We start from the raw sequence: 12,372 nt of genomic DNA on the forward strand, positions 1-12,372 counted from the left end.
GCAGCATGTTCACCTCTTGTCACAGATGAGGGCATCTATATTTAGCAGCGCATTTGCAATTTCTGTGAAAGATGTGATCAACTTGATCCATACTGAGATTACTCTTATCACAATCTGATGTCTCATTTTGAGCCGATTAAACTATTTGCTGTCCCTTAGCAGATCATTTGGTAAACCACAAAACAAATGATTCAATAGAAAGATTTCATGCCGTTCGTCTACATCAGCGCCTTGAAAAAGATGCGGAGAATGGGAAACCTCAAACAAAAGACAGAAGAATACAAAGAGATGTGCTTGTGAATGCTCTTGAGCAGTACACAGGAAGCTTCATCTACAAACAAAACCACCCCACCCACTCATTTGCTGCTGCAAGAACAGCAGCCTTCCTGGTTGCACAGCAGTCATACAGATTGACCTTCTGTAGGTCTGACAGAGAAGCTGAGCTTCCATTTGTATGGCAGATGAGCACATTTTCGTCAAGACACCTCGGAACTGCTTACGGGTTTCAGCCACCAAAAGAGATCAAACATGGGGACCAGATCCTCCAAGGCCGATTACAACGTGACCGTCTTCGAAAATCCACCGGAACCTCTTTCGTCAGGTATGATTTATCCACTCAAGACTTTCTGTTCCAACATTTACCCAAATGCAACTTTTGCGCAGTCCCCGAAGACACCTTCATATCCCTCTACGACTTTCCATCATTTGGTAGCACAGAGTTGGGCATGAGCATCGGGGAGAGACTTACCATCATATCAGAGTATGCTTTTAATCTCACAATAAATTTCACATTATTGGGCAAATATGCTAACATTTCTTTTTTCTCCTCAGTAATGGTGATGTTTTGATGGTCAGGTCCATCACCACAAGTAGAGAGATGTACATCCCCGCCAAATACGTTGCCAAAGTGACACATAGGTAAGTTATGAGATTTTTGTCATCGTGAAACCCATTTGAGTTACTTTTTCATATTTACTGTCTCCTCTCTCTCGCTATACAGGTGGCTGTTCACAGGCATCAGCAGGCGCAAAGCAGAAGAGCTTCTCATGCAACCAGAAAACCGCATTGGAAGCTTCTTGATACGAGAGTCAGAGACGCACACAGGTCCGCTTTATGTTTGAGATGAGTAGCTCGTCACATTACTGCCTGTTTTGTAACTTAATGCTGTGTGTGTGCTCTTATTGCTTCAGGTTGCCTTTCTCTGTCTGTCCGATGCCGAGTCAGTGTTCTATACTCAAATTGTATAAAACACTACCTCATCCATCGACTCCAAAATGGCCGGATCTACGTATCTCCAACGTGCTCCTTCGCTTCTCTAAAACAACTGGTGGAACACTACTCAGGTTTGTTGACTTGGTGGTAAATTATGAAATATATCCAGTAATCATCAAACCTGTCTAGGATTAATATCAATGCTCTGAGCAAACAGGAGAAACGACAAAAAAAAAAAATTTGTTTTTCACTTCACACCTATCTGTAATCTTTCTCATGTTCGGTGTAACAGAGTATACCACCCCTGATTTTACAGAGTCTGCAGATAAACTTTGCTGTCGGCTGGATCGGCCTTGCTTCATCCAGGGTTTGGCCGTCCCCAGAGAGGACGTACCCGCGGACAACAGGAAGCCCAGGAACATCAGCAGGTGTGAGAAAATCCAGTTTGACTTGTCCCGTGGGACGGTCGTGAGACATCACATCAAGAAATGCAAACATTTAATGAAGTATCATGAAGCACCGCTCCAATTATTTTTCAGATCCATGTTTCTAAGAAGGAGAACAGGGTCAAGCGCCTTAATGGTGAGTGAAGGCCTGAGGGAGTCCATCAGCTCGTACCTCCAAATGACAGAAGGCAACGATCACGGCTGGGACACTTGAACCAAAAAGTTTCATCTGGCTACAAAGACTGATATTCTTTTGAAGACCCCTGGACTAAACATGGAGTAGTTGAGACTCATTTTATTTGACTACCGATGAAAAGCCGATCCTGTTCTTAATTTATCATTTACTGCAGTTTGAATGTACAATATACATGAATGTGTGACTATTGAATGTTTATGAGAATAGCTTTTTTATTTTTAATTGTGGGAGTTGCGATATGTGTTGTCACCTTAATGATAGTGAATTTTTTTTTCTGTTTCTATAAACTAATCAGATCCTAAAATGCAGATGTGTTGTGTTTTCTGAATGATGAGCACATACATTTATAGTATAGTAAATATAACTGATTGTGAGTCATCGTTTTGCTATACAGTGCTTTTTATATCAATGTAACCGATCTCAAGTGGCAATCACTGGAGAGGGAGTAGTGGAAAAGCTTCCCGTGCTGACATATGTTTCTATTTATCACTTTTGAAAAATTCCATACTGTAGATATGTTGGCAAGTGACAATAATCCGATATATAATTGTTCCGTGGGGAAGAATGCTTGCGTAGTTTAAGTCGCGCTAAGCTGTTGTTCCCTCCTCGGCCAGCAGGTGGCCTCTAACTACCCTCCAGGTTGATGATAGCTTCCATCCACTTCCTGCCTGGACAGCTCACTTCAGGAAGAAGAAATAATGGCGACGCTCAAGGCGTCCGAGTCCCATTGCACAGGGGCAAAACAAAGAAATTGTAAAAGTAATATCGTGTTCAAGTTCACCGAGAGCAAAATCACAGGGCAGACGTTTAGTCGCGGGACACAGGTAAGCGACACGATGTTGCGTTTGGACACAAAAGACGTCGGAAAGTTGCTCGCCCCAAACCAGGGATTTGCGTTCTGGAGTACTGCCTGAAAAGCAAGACGCAATCGGGCAGACGTTATTGGCGACGCACCGCCTCGTTAACATTTTGCAACAGGGTGCAACATTTGTTGCATTTTCCGAACAAAGAAGTAGAACGTGCAGCTCTCCTCCTTTAGCTCTCCTTGCTAATGAGGCACAAATGTTGGCGTAATCTTTTGTTGTTAGCGCAAATTAGCTTAGCATAAGCAACAGGGAGGGTTCGGCGGAAGCAGTTTGCTTCATGTTGCCATAGTCTCGTGAATCCTGTTAGGGAGCAACATCACTGCAACAAACTCCTTCACCGTTTCTGTTTCACGCTGCAGTAAACGAAAGCAAGCAGGCAGCTAACTAGCTTAGCCAAGCTGAACGGCTCAGGCGATTACGTAATGTCCACCGACCACTATCATTTCCATAAAAGGAGCCACTGACAACAGCTGTTTTGAAAAATTTGACTTGATCAAGTTAGCTACTTCTTGTATATTAAGCAGCACAAACTGATTTTTTTATCCTTTTATAGGCTTGTGTTGTTCAGTCAAACAGCAGTTCAGAAACACCTGTCACGACATGTCTACACTTTTAAGTACACCAGATTTTCAACTCAAGAGTCACATGCGAATTAGCAGGTCTTTTTCACTTTGCTAGCATAATCAGGATGGTCCAAATGTCCTTTACAACCTCTTGACATCAATCCAAAGCAAATTCGCTGTTGATCTTGCCTGGTTCCATCGTGTGTTCTAATCTTGTTTGCCTCTGATTGTCCTGCGTAGCTCCCGGGGGGTCTCCTTCAGGAGAGAGACAAGCGAGCCAAGTGGCAAGGCATTCCCACTTTGCTCCAGAAGCTCTACAAGAGCAGTCATCCCAACAGTGACCTTTCGCACGCCCATGGCCTCATTAAGGTGAGAGGATTTTCTACTTCTAGTTCAATTTAATTCGGTAATAAATTAAGGACGTGACGACGTTTGGCTTTATGTTCGACCAGGTGTTATCGTCCCAGCTCTCTATGGAGGCCATGTCTTTTGTCACAGAGGACAGAAAGTCTGCTCAGGAATCCACCTTCCCCAACACGCACACCTTTGACCTCTTTGGTGGAGTCCATGTAAGATTCACACGTCCCACCCTACCGCATTGTCATGCATGAGTATGAGTACAACCTGGAATGTAACTTGAAAGACTCACAACACTAATGGTCACTTCCTTTGTCTTGCAGCTGCTTGTAGAACTCTTGATGAGACCCACCTTAGCTATGCAGAAGAAGAACCCCAAAAGTAAGACTATAAGTCACAGCTGTAGTTGAATTCCAAGAGGAGCCTAACTTAAACCTGCTGACTTGCAGATGCTGTTGCAACAGTGAATGATGATTTGGTGAAAGACTGCCTTAGCGTTCTCTACAATTGCTGCATCTGCGTAAGTATTCCAGTTTGCATACGCGGCCTTCATTTTGTGTGCTGCTACGACACTAATATGAACTGATTTGCAATTTTGACTTTTATCAGACGGAGTGGGTGACAAAAAGTCTGGCTGCGAGGGACGACTTTGTTCTGTTCCTTTTCACACTGATGACGAACAAGAAGACCTTTCTACAGACCGCTACGCTAATTGAAGACATACTCGGAGTTAAGAAGGTAATGTCTTTTTCTGGCCCTAAATAAATACAAAGAAATGATTTTTGTAGTTCAAAAGCTCAGAAAATTCCCTCATATTGCATCTACTATATTTTCACATCTATCGGTATTTGCATTTTGCATTTGTCAGGAGATGATCCATCTCGAGAGCATCCCTAACCTGTCAGGCCTGGTTCAGAGCTTTGACCAGCAACAGTTGGCCAACTTCTGCCGCATCCTCTCTGTCACCATCTCGGAACCCGACTTGGGCAACGACGACAAGCACACCCTGCTGGCCAAAAACGCTCAGCAGAAACGAAACTCGAGTCCCTCACGCGCCGAGGTCAATCAGGGTAAGCTGTCGTCAGAGAGCGCTTTTGTTTTGATCTGCTGATTGAGAATAATACGGAATCACCTCTGGCAACAGTCACCTTGCTGAACATCCCCGGGTTCATCGAGCGTCTGTGTAAGCTGGCCACAAGGAAGGTGTCGGAAGCCACAGGGGCCAATTTCCTGCAGGAGCTGGAGGAGTGGTACACGTGGCTGGACAACGCCTTGGTGTTGGACGCGCTCATGCAGATGGCCACGGAGGAGGCGGAGCAAAGCAGCACAGGCAAGACGACGCCTTTCGCCACTTAATGCTATGCCCCGAACACGCCGACAACATTTCTCTTTTTGGGTCTTCAGAGTCATCAGATGAAAGCTCGCTGGTCCCCAGCCCGCTGAGACATCGTCTGCCCCCATCCATGAAAATTGTCCATGAGATCATGTACAAAGTGGAGGTGCTCTATGTGCTGTGTGTGCTCCTCATGGGCCGACAGAGGAACCAGGTAGAGTGTCACGCGCGGTGCGGCTTTTACACGGGATGAGCTGTGCCGCTAACTTTTTTTTTTGGGGTGTCTCTACAGGTCCACAAGATGCTGGCTGAGTTCCGTCTCATCCCAGGTCTCAATAATTTGTTCGACAAGCTCATCTGGAGGAAATTGACTCTCTCCAACCACGTGGTGCACGGCCAGAATGAGAACTGCGACTGCAGCCCTGTATGCACTTTGACGACGACTCTCCTCTCGTTTCAGGAAATGGCATCATTCTAACATCATGTTGTCTTTTCGTGTGCTGCAGGAAATCTCTTTCAAAATCCAGTTTTTGCGTCTTCTTCAAAGTTTCAGTGACCACCACGAGTAAGTCGTCTTTCAACCTCGAGCGCTCTCGCTTGAGATTTCCAACTCTCAAAGCATGACCTTTGTGTCTCAGGAACAAGTACCTGCTGTTGAATAGCCAGGAGCTGAATGAACTAAGTGCCATATCCATGAAGGCCAACATTCCCGAGGTGGAGGCGCTGGTCAACACTGACAGAAGTCTCGTGTGCGACGGCAAAAAGGGGCTCCTCACGCGCCTCCTCACCGTCATGAAGAAGGAGCCACCAGACTCATCCTTCAGGTCAGCCATAGAGTGAACAAGATGGTCCTTGTTTTGTTTTTTTTCTTTTTTCCTTAATTGTCTTTCTTTGGCTATAGATTCTGGCAGGCAAGGGCAGTGGAAAGTTTTCTGAGAGGAGCCACTTCTTATGCAGACCAAATGTTTCTCCTGAAGCGAGGACTACTGGAGGTAATTGAACTTGTTTGTAATCTGTGAGATGGCAAAATAAAAGGACTTTAAGACACAATTTCCAGACCGCCATTGGTAGAGTAGAACAAACTGTTTGTAGCTCCTAACTTTTCTTCCCTCTCATGACAGCACATCCTATTCTGCATCATCGACAGCGGCTGCACCTCCAGAGACGTCTTGCAGAGCTACTTCGATTTGCTCGGAGAGCTCATGAAGTTCAACATTGATGCTTTTAAAAGGTTCAATAAGTACGTCAACACGCCGGAGAAGGTATGTTTGTCTCTTCCCGGCTACTAGTGTAACTCTTTTGTCGCAATTGACAAGATTTTATTTGTCCTGTGCAGTTCCAGACTTTCCTGACACAGATCAACAGTTCTTTGGTGGACTCCAACATGTTGGTGCGCTGCATCGTGCTTTCCTTAGACCGGTTTCAGAGCCAAACTGAGGATGTGAAGGGTAAAGAAAAATGTTATTCAGACAATGTACTGTTTTTTGTTGCACCTTTAACTAGCTATTTATTTTTTCCATCTTCCACTGTACAATTAGAAATACTTTTTCTTACTTTGCTTTTTGCTCCCCGACAGTGGTGGAGGTGCTGTCCGAATGCTGTCTGCTGTCTTACATGGCCAGAATGGAGAACAGACTGGCCTTCCTTTTCCGACTAGTAAACATTATCAACGTGCAAACGCTCACGCAGGTCCGACAACAACTCACTGCACTGAAGCTTTTTTTTAAAAAAAGAGTTGATATGGAGCCACTCACTTCTGCACGCGTGTGTCCTTTTCTCAGGAGAACGTCAGCTGTTTGAACACCAGTTTGGTCATCCTCATGCTCGCCCGCCGAAAGGCCAAATTACCCTTCTACCTTCACGCCTTGCGTGAGAAGGAGTACGCCGAGAAGTACCCCGGCTGTCTGCTCAACAACTTCCGCAACCTGCTGCGCTTCTGGCAGTGTCACTACCTCAACAAGGACAAAGACAGCACCTGTCTGGAGAATGTGAGTGCGAGGCCGAGAGCGATCCCTAAGCATGGTAGAGCATTATACGTTGAGAGCAGTCTAGCTGTATTTCAACATTGTTTCCCACCCCTTTTGTGCTCTTTAAGCTACATCAGGTTGCTATTTTTATAAGAGAGCGAGACCAGCGGTCAGTACAAGGCAGGGAGTGTCGTTGAACGGAGCGTGGCATGTCTTGAGCCAGATGTTGCTCGCAGCAGTTAGCGAGGACCAAAGGAGAGCTAAAAGGAGAGGGAATGTTGAACACATGCCAGAGAGGAACGTAACACCGGCTCACATGCATGTTGCCAGCCGGCAGCTGCTTTGTTGAGGGCCAACTGTTTGCCGACAAGGTGAAGTCAAGGTTGTGTTATGACTTTTGCCGCCGCCGCCGCCTTCCCGTGGCAGCTTTTGCATTCACTGCGACACATGTTCTCACAACTATTTTCACAACTTGAAATGGCATCATAGTGCTTTTTTTTTTTTTTTTTAAATATATATATAATGGACACAGTATATGTCAAAAATTCAGTGAGCTTATCTTTTTATGCATTTCTGAGGAGTGCGTTAGTGACAAAAGTCTTATCTCGACTATCTGTTAGATTCACGATACTGCTGAAAGAAATGTAAACAAGAACTTTGTTTTGAATCTAAAAATTGTGAAGATGAGAAGCGTTAACTTGTCAATCCTCTCCAAGCTTCCATGGCGGTCAGGGAGGAGTTGCTGTCAAGATGACTTTTCCCCCTAACGGCATTTTGTCTCCACAGAGCTCGTGCATCCCCTTCAGCTACTGGAAGGACACGGTGTCAGTGTTACTCGGCTCAGACAGGACTTCCCTGTGTGCCATAGCCAGCTACATTGACGAGCCCTTTGTGGATCTGGACAGAGATCTTCTGGAAGATTGACCGCAAGCGGGTGCGGTTTGCTTGGGAGAGGGGGCAGTGGGGGGCGGGGCTCGCAGGTGAGGCGGGGCACTCGACATCGCTGTGGACTCTGCTGAGCTGAGCCGTGGAAGCGCCCGCCGGCTCTCCCATTTGTGCCGCCCTGACGTCGAGGCTGACACCCGGCTGTCTCGACGAAGGAAGCCAGCCAGCCAGCCAGCCAGCCGACCCCACGCAATGGCAACGTACGGACCTTTGGAAATCACGCCTGCGTCGATCGTTTGCTTTGGCCGGAACAAAATAGAGCCTTTTTATATAATCTTTACAAAATGTTATGAAATAAGTTTCACTCGACAAGTGTCGCGAGAGTACGTTTTCACCGAGCCGCCTCAGTTTGCGTCAAATGACTGCATCCAACTGCGAGTCTTCATCGGAGGCCATCCCCATTTCCTGTCTCTTGTTGCGTCGCCGTTCATAGTCGGCCACCGTTTGGTGCTTTCTGGCCTGACCAGCACATTGTTTGCCCGGGGGTCTTCGTTTCAAATCATCCAATCTTTAGAAGCTTCCTAAGCTTCTTCAAGGGACTCTTTGTTTGTTTTGTCCTGTTCTAAATAATGGCTCTTAGCTCTGGATTAAATGTAGAATAAAACGTTGCACAGATCCACTTGTTTTTATTGCTTATTATAACACCTGTTGATTAAAGCTTTTCTTTTTGTAACAAAGTTTGGTTGTTGTCAGAGATGATTTGAGAAGAGAATAAACTATGCAGGCACTCGAGTTCGGGGAGCCTTTTCATTTGAGTTGCGTGGTCTGGCCAACCTGGCTCCAGCACTGCTGTCGGTCGTCTGATTGAATATCTCTTAGGGCAGGGGTGTCAAACTCATTTTTAAAACGGGCTGCATTGTAGTCAGAGCTTCTTTCGGAGGACCATAATGACTCAACCCAAATAAATGTATGAACACCTATTATATACAGTACAAGTTGTACTGGAAAACATGTTGGAATGCGGCCCCGAGGACGAGAGCTTGACACCTGTGACCTTTGACCATGATATTTCCCGAATAAAGTGGCCTGTAATTAGGTTCACTTGAAAATGGCGGTGTGCCTAATGGAGTGTCCGAGTGATTCCCTCTTTAAGTGCAGGTGCGTGAAAAGTTTTAGCTCTTTTTGAACGTGAAAGTGGCTAAAACTTTTCACGCAGGTGCGCTTAACAAGGGTCTCTTGGAAAACATGTTGGAACGCGGCCCCGAGGACTAGAGCTTGACACCAAATAAGGAGAAGCTTCCCAGCTGGACCTTATTAATCAGAGGAAAGATGCACGCCATCTTGACATCAAAAACATTCAGCAACAGATTGAGGTTAGCGTTGGTTTTCTTTCCAACTGTTTAGGATTACCATTTTGTTTGCTGGATGCAACAAAACTTTTTGACAGGAGTTCCAGAAGAAATTAGCCCTATTCACCCCAGAACAGAAAAGGCTGACAGAGACACTCCAAAGCATGGCGGTGAATAACCTGTCAGGTTGGTGGTAATATTTATTTTGCAAACTGACACAAAAGACATCATAAGAAACACAAAAATGAGTATAGCGTGTAACCCAATGCAACGCTTGACACGTTAGTATTAATTCAAATACATTAAAATATATATCTCCTATAGTATTTGCCTCATAAATACCAGCTTTTTGTGCTGTCTCATCCTATGTTTGTAGTGTCCACCATCTCCAACTTGAAGCTCAATGTCAACCAGAAGCGAGGTGCATGCACAAACCTGAAAACTCAGTTGGAAGCCTTGCAGTCACATGAAATAGTGAGTCAATACGACTGTGTGTATGGGTCACACTGTGTCACGCTTTATGTAACTTAATTCCTCATAGCATTTATTTACTCAACAGCAGATAGTGGATACATTTAGTCTGTTAGTGACATTCGTGCTAGAATGCTAATTGCCAGTAAAGATCCAATCAATACATTTAATGCTTCAAAGCGGCATTGGTTAGTTCACCACATTTGAAATTCATCGGAAAGACGCCTTGTGCTTCAGTGCTGCTGGATTGGTTATCGACCAAGTTCAATTTGTCTCACCCGTTAATGCTTTTATGTCTGAGCGCAAACACAACTTGTCCATGAACTACAAAGTTTGATCATGTTCTCATATACAATTGTGTCCAACTTGCTTCCTCCTTTTTGACCTTATCTTTTGCTACCTTCAAATGTTGTTTGTTTCTTCTGCATCTTCCTCCTGTCCTCTTGTTGCACATCTTCCTTGTAACTTTGCAGCATGTGGGTGCTAACGACGCTTTGCTTGAGGCAGTCGTCTCACCGCTGGCCTGCCTGCGTAATCTCTTCTACCTGCTGAAGGTTTTCATTCTTCTTCTTGTTCTCAACTTTGAATATATTTTATTGGCTGGTGTCATTGGCTATCCCCATTTTTTTATGTTTTGACCCCACCCCCCCTCACTCGTCTAACATGTATTTTTACTTTTACTCCTTTTGCTCAGCCCCTTACTTGTTAGTCCAGTCACCCCCTGTTTTTCATCTACATCAGGAACTAAAAGCGAGCCAGCAAATGCAGCAGGCAGCACTCGAGAACCTACGAAGCATCAAAGAGGACAAAAAGCAAGAGCTGATTCGAAAGAAGCAGGAGCACGAGGAGAGGAGGAAACTAGAAGAAGAGAGGAGGCGGCGGGAGGAGGAAGCTCAAAGGTCTTTTACACGTTTTCACAAGTGAAACGCCATCGAACCTGCTTTACAATTTTCACGTTCGTGTTTTCATCTGTTTTGCAGGCTTATCAAGCTAGAAAAGGAGCGTCAGTGGAAGGAGAAGTTGAGGAGGGATGAAGAGGAGCGCCAAAGAAGACTTCAGGAGGAACGTGAGGCCAAACAAAGGGAGGAGGAGGAGAAAGAAAGGCAGGCTCTCATCCAGGCAGCAAAGTTGGAGGCCGAACGAGAGCTCAGGGCAAAGCAGGAGGAGGAGCGCAAGCGCAGAGAAGAAGAGGAGAGGAAGAAAAGGGAGGAGGAGGAACGCCGGAGGCAAATAGAGAGACGGCGACAGGAGGAAGAGAGGAGAAAACTGGAGGAAGAGAGGAGGCAGTTGGAGGCTGAGAGGAAGAAGCTGGAGGAGTATAAAAGGATGGAGGAAAGGAAAAGGAAAGAAGAGGAGGAGCGACTGAAGCGGGAGGAGGAGAGAAGGAGGCTGGAGGAAGAACGCCTAAGGAAGCAAGAGCAGGAGGCAGAGGAGAGGAGACGGCTTGAAGAAGAACGCAGAAAGGAGATGGAGCGGGTGGAGGAGGAAAGGCGGAGACAGAGGGCAGCCCAGGCAGCCGTCCGAGACTCTGAGGAGAGGAGGAGGTTGGAGGAGGAGGAGCGAAGGAGAAAAGAGCAGCAGGAAGAGGAGAGGCGAAAGAGGGAGGAAGAGAAACGGAAGCTTCAGCACCAACAGGAAGACGATCGGAGGAGGCGTGAGGAGGAACGAAAAAGAGCAGAGGAGGATAGAAAGAGGAAGGTGCAAGAAGAAGAGAAAGGAGCATCAGTCCAGTGGAGGAGGCAAGATTGACATTCAAGAGAAGCTCAACTCTCTGCTTCGAGGACTGGAGGAAAGGAAAGGTAAGTCAATACGACGTGAGATGATCAGATGATGAATGAGGAGCTTCTTGTTTGGTTCAAATTGCTCATGTGCCACCATAGGCCGGCAACCACGGACCATGCAATCCAGCAAGTCGGTGACTCTTACGCCGTTCAGGTCACTTTACCCGTTCACGGCGCGAATGGATGAAATCATCGAGGTATGATTGCAATCACCTCACAAGGGCTGCCCTCCGAAATCAAATCGATTATCTTTGCACTTAATATATTCTCTCCTCACTTTCCAACTCTCCGTCCTCTTCTGTTAGGTGGATGAGACTGTGGACCCAGAGGAGGGTTGGTCGTATGGGCACAGACAAGGACTTAGCAGCCCCTGCGCCACCTCCGAAGTTGCCCATTCAGTCGCAGCTTTCTAATGCTCTTGAAGCGGCAAAAGTAGCTCGGACTAAATCTGCCTTCACCCCAACACACTCTCCAAACTCTACTCACTCTGACACACCAGGACAGCTTAGCTTTGTTGGATTTATTATAGGATGATATCACACACAATTGACATGGCTGACATAGCTTGCCTGGAGGAACTGTTACCATTTCAAACCACACCACGTCAAGAAAGCTTTTCGATGTCTAAACGTACCGATATGGATACACCGTTTTTCTTTTATCAGCAGGTGGTAGGGAACCTGCTCGCCCAGGCCCTGTGCTCCTGGACCGCAAAGACGGACAACCATCTGAACTTTGAAAAGGACGATGTGATTCAGGTGCTAGGACAGCTGGTGGCTGGGAAACCTGAAGGGAGAACAGGGCTGGTTCCCCAAGTCTTACGTCACACTTGTGGGCGAAGGGGACAGTTCAGAGTATGTATTCAAATACACACAAAAAAAGAACAAGATCGTTTTAACATGTTACAATATTTTTTTTCTGAAAGCCTTGGTGGCAAAACGTCATA

At 46.0% G+C, this 12,372-nt stretch overlaps 3 protein-coding genes across 10 annotated transcripts in view; all 3 read left to right on the plus strand.

Annotated features, from left to right (window-relative positions):
- The first annotated feature begins 361 nt into the window (after positions 1-361).
- Positions 362-2,162, plus strand: sla2a (Src like adaptor 2a). Its single transcript, XM_088389312.1, has 7 exons — positions 362-601; positions 664-760; positions 832-918; positions 1,001-1,104; positions 1,191-1,343; positions 1,529-1,640; positions 1,752-2,162. The coding sequence occupies exons 1-7, from the start codon at positions 529-531 to the stop codon at positions 1,870-1,872; spliced, it is 747 nt and encodes a 248-aa protein (XP_088245438.1). The 5' UTR covers positions 362-528; the 3' UTR covers positions 1,873-2,162.
- A 345-nt stretch (positions 2,163-2,507) lies between these two features.
- trpc4apa (transient receptor potential cation channel, subfamily C, member 4 associated protein a) lies at positions 2,508-8,617 on the plus strand. 2 transcript variants are annotated; one of them, XR_015861236.1, is made up of 19 exons: positions 2,508-2,678; positions 3,524-3,652; positions 3,736-3,852; positions 3,964-4,021; positions 4,090-4,160; positions 4,250-4,378; positions 4,509-4,710; positions 4,785-4,970; positions 5,045-5,187; positions 5,266-5,397; positions 5,480-5,538; positions 5,612-5,797; positions 5,875-5,965; positions 6,095-6,235; positions 6,310-6,421; positions 6,550-6,662; positions 6,755-6,961; positions 7,069-7,311; positions 7,727-7,875. XR_015861236.1 is itself a non-coding variant. In XM_088389307.1 (18 exons), the coding sequence occupies exons 1-18, from the start codon at positions 2,553-2,555 to the stop codon at positions 7,862-7,864; spliced, it is 2,340 nt and encodes a 779-aa protein (XP_088245433.1). In that variant the 5' UTR covers positions 2,509-2,552; the 3' UTR covers positions 7,865-8,617. The 2 variants fall into 2 exon arrangements, 1 of the variants encoding a protein (XP_088245433.1); XM_088389307.1 differs by lacking the exon at positions 7,069-7,311 and having other exon boundaries at positions 2,509-2,678; positions 7,727-8,617.
- Positions 8,618-9,060: 443 nt separating this feature from the next.
- Positions 9,061-12,372, plus strand: part of LOC148391107 (uncharacterized) — a 54,140-nt gene continuing 50,828 nt past the window's right edge. For 4 of the 7 annotated variants that reach the window (XM_088389942.1, XM_088389944.1, XM_088389941.1 and 1 more), the window contains exons 1-6: positions 9,205-9,344; positions 9,551-9,648; positions 10,387-10,544; positions 10,626-11,444; positions 11,526-11,623; positions 11,732-12,280. In XM_088389942.1, coding sequence (XP_088246068.1) covers positions 9,251-9,344; positions 9,551-9,648; positions 10,387-10,544; positions 10,626-11,394 — 1,119 coding nt within the window. In that variant the 5' untranslated portion in view covers positions 9,205-9,250 and the 3' untranslated portion in view covers positions 11,395-11,444; positions 11,526-11,623; positions 11,732-12,280. The other 3 variants (XM_088389946.1, XM_088389947.1, XM_088389945.1) reach the window with 3 other exon arrangements.

This window comes from Syngnathus floridae, chromosome 11 (genome assembly GCF_059516105.1).
Source record: "Syngnathus floridae isolate MCC-2025c chromosome 11, RoL_Sflo_1.0, whole genome shotgun sequence".
Taxonomy (NCBI): Eukaryota; Metazoa; Chordata; class Actinopteri; order Syngnathiformes; family Syngnathidae; genus Syngnathus; species Syngnathus floridae.

Coding starts and splice junctions, on each gene's coding strand:
- sla2a (XM_088389312.1), top strand. CDS start 529: ATGGGGACCAGATCCTCCAAGGCCGATTACAACGTGACCGTCTTCGAA. Junction 919..1,000: donor GTTGCCAAAGTGACACATAG/GTAAGTTATGAG, acceptor CTCGCTATACAG/GTGGCTGTTCACAGGCATCA. Junction 1,641..1,751: donor AAGCCCAGGAACATCAGCAG/GTGTGAGAAAAT, acceptor ATTATTTTTCAG/ATCCATGTTTCTAAGAAGGA.
- trpc4apa (XM_088389307.1), top strand. CDS start 2,553: ATGGCGACGCTCAAGGCGTCCGAGTCCCATTGCACAGGGGCAAAACAA. Junction 4,022..4,089: donor GCAGAAGAAGAACCCCAAAA/GTAAGACTATAA, acceptor GCTGACTTGCAG/ATGCTGTTGCAACAGTGAAT. Junction 5,539..5,611: donor AGTTTCAGTGACCACCACGA/GTAAGTCGTCTT, acceptor TTTGTGTCTCAG/GAACAAGTACCTGCTGTTGA.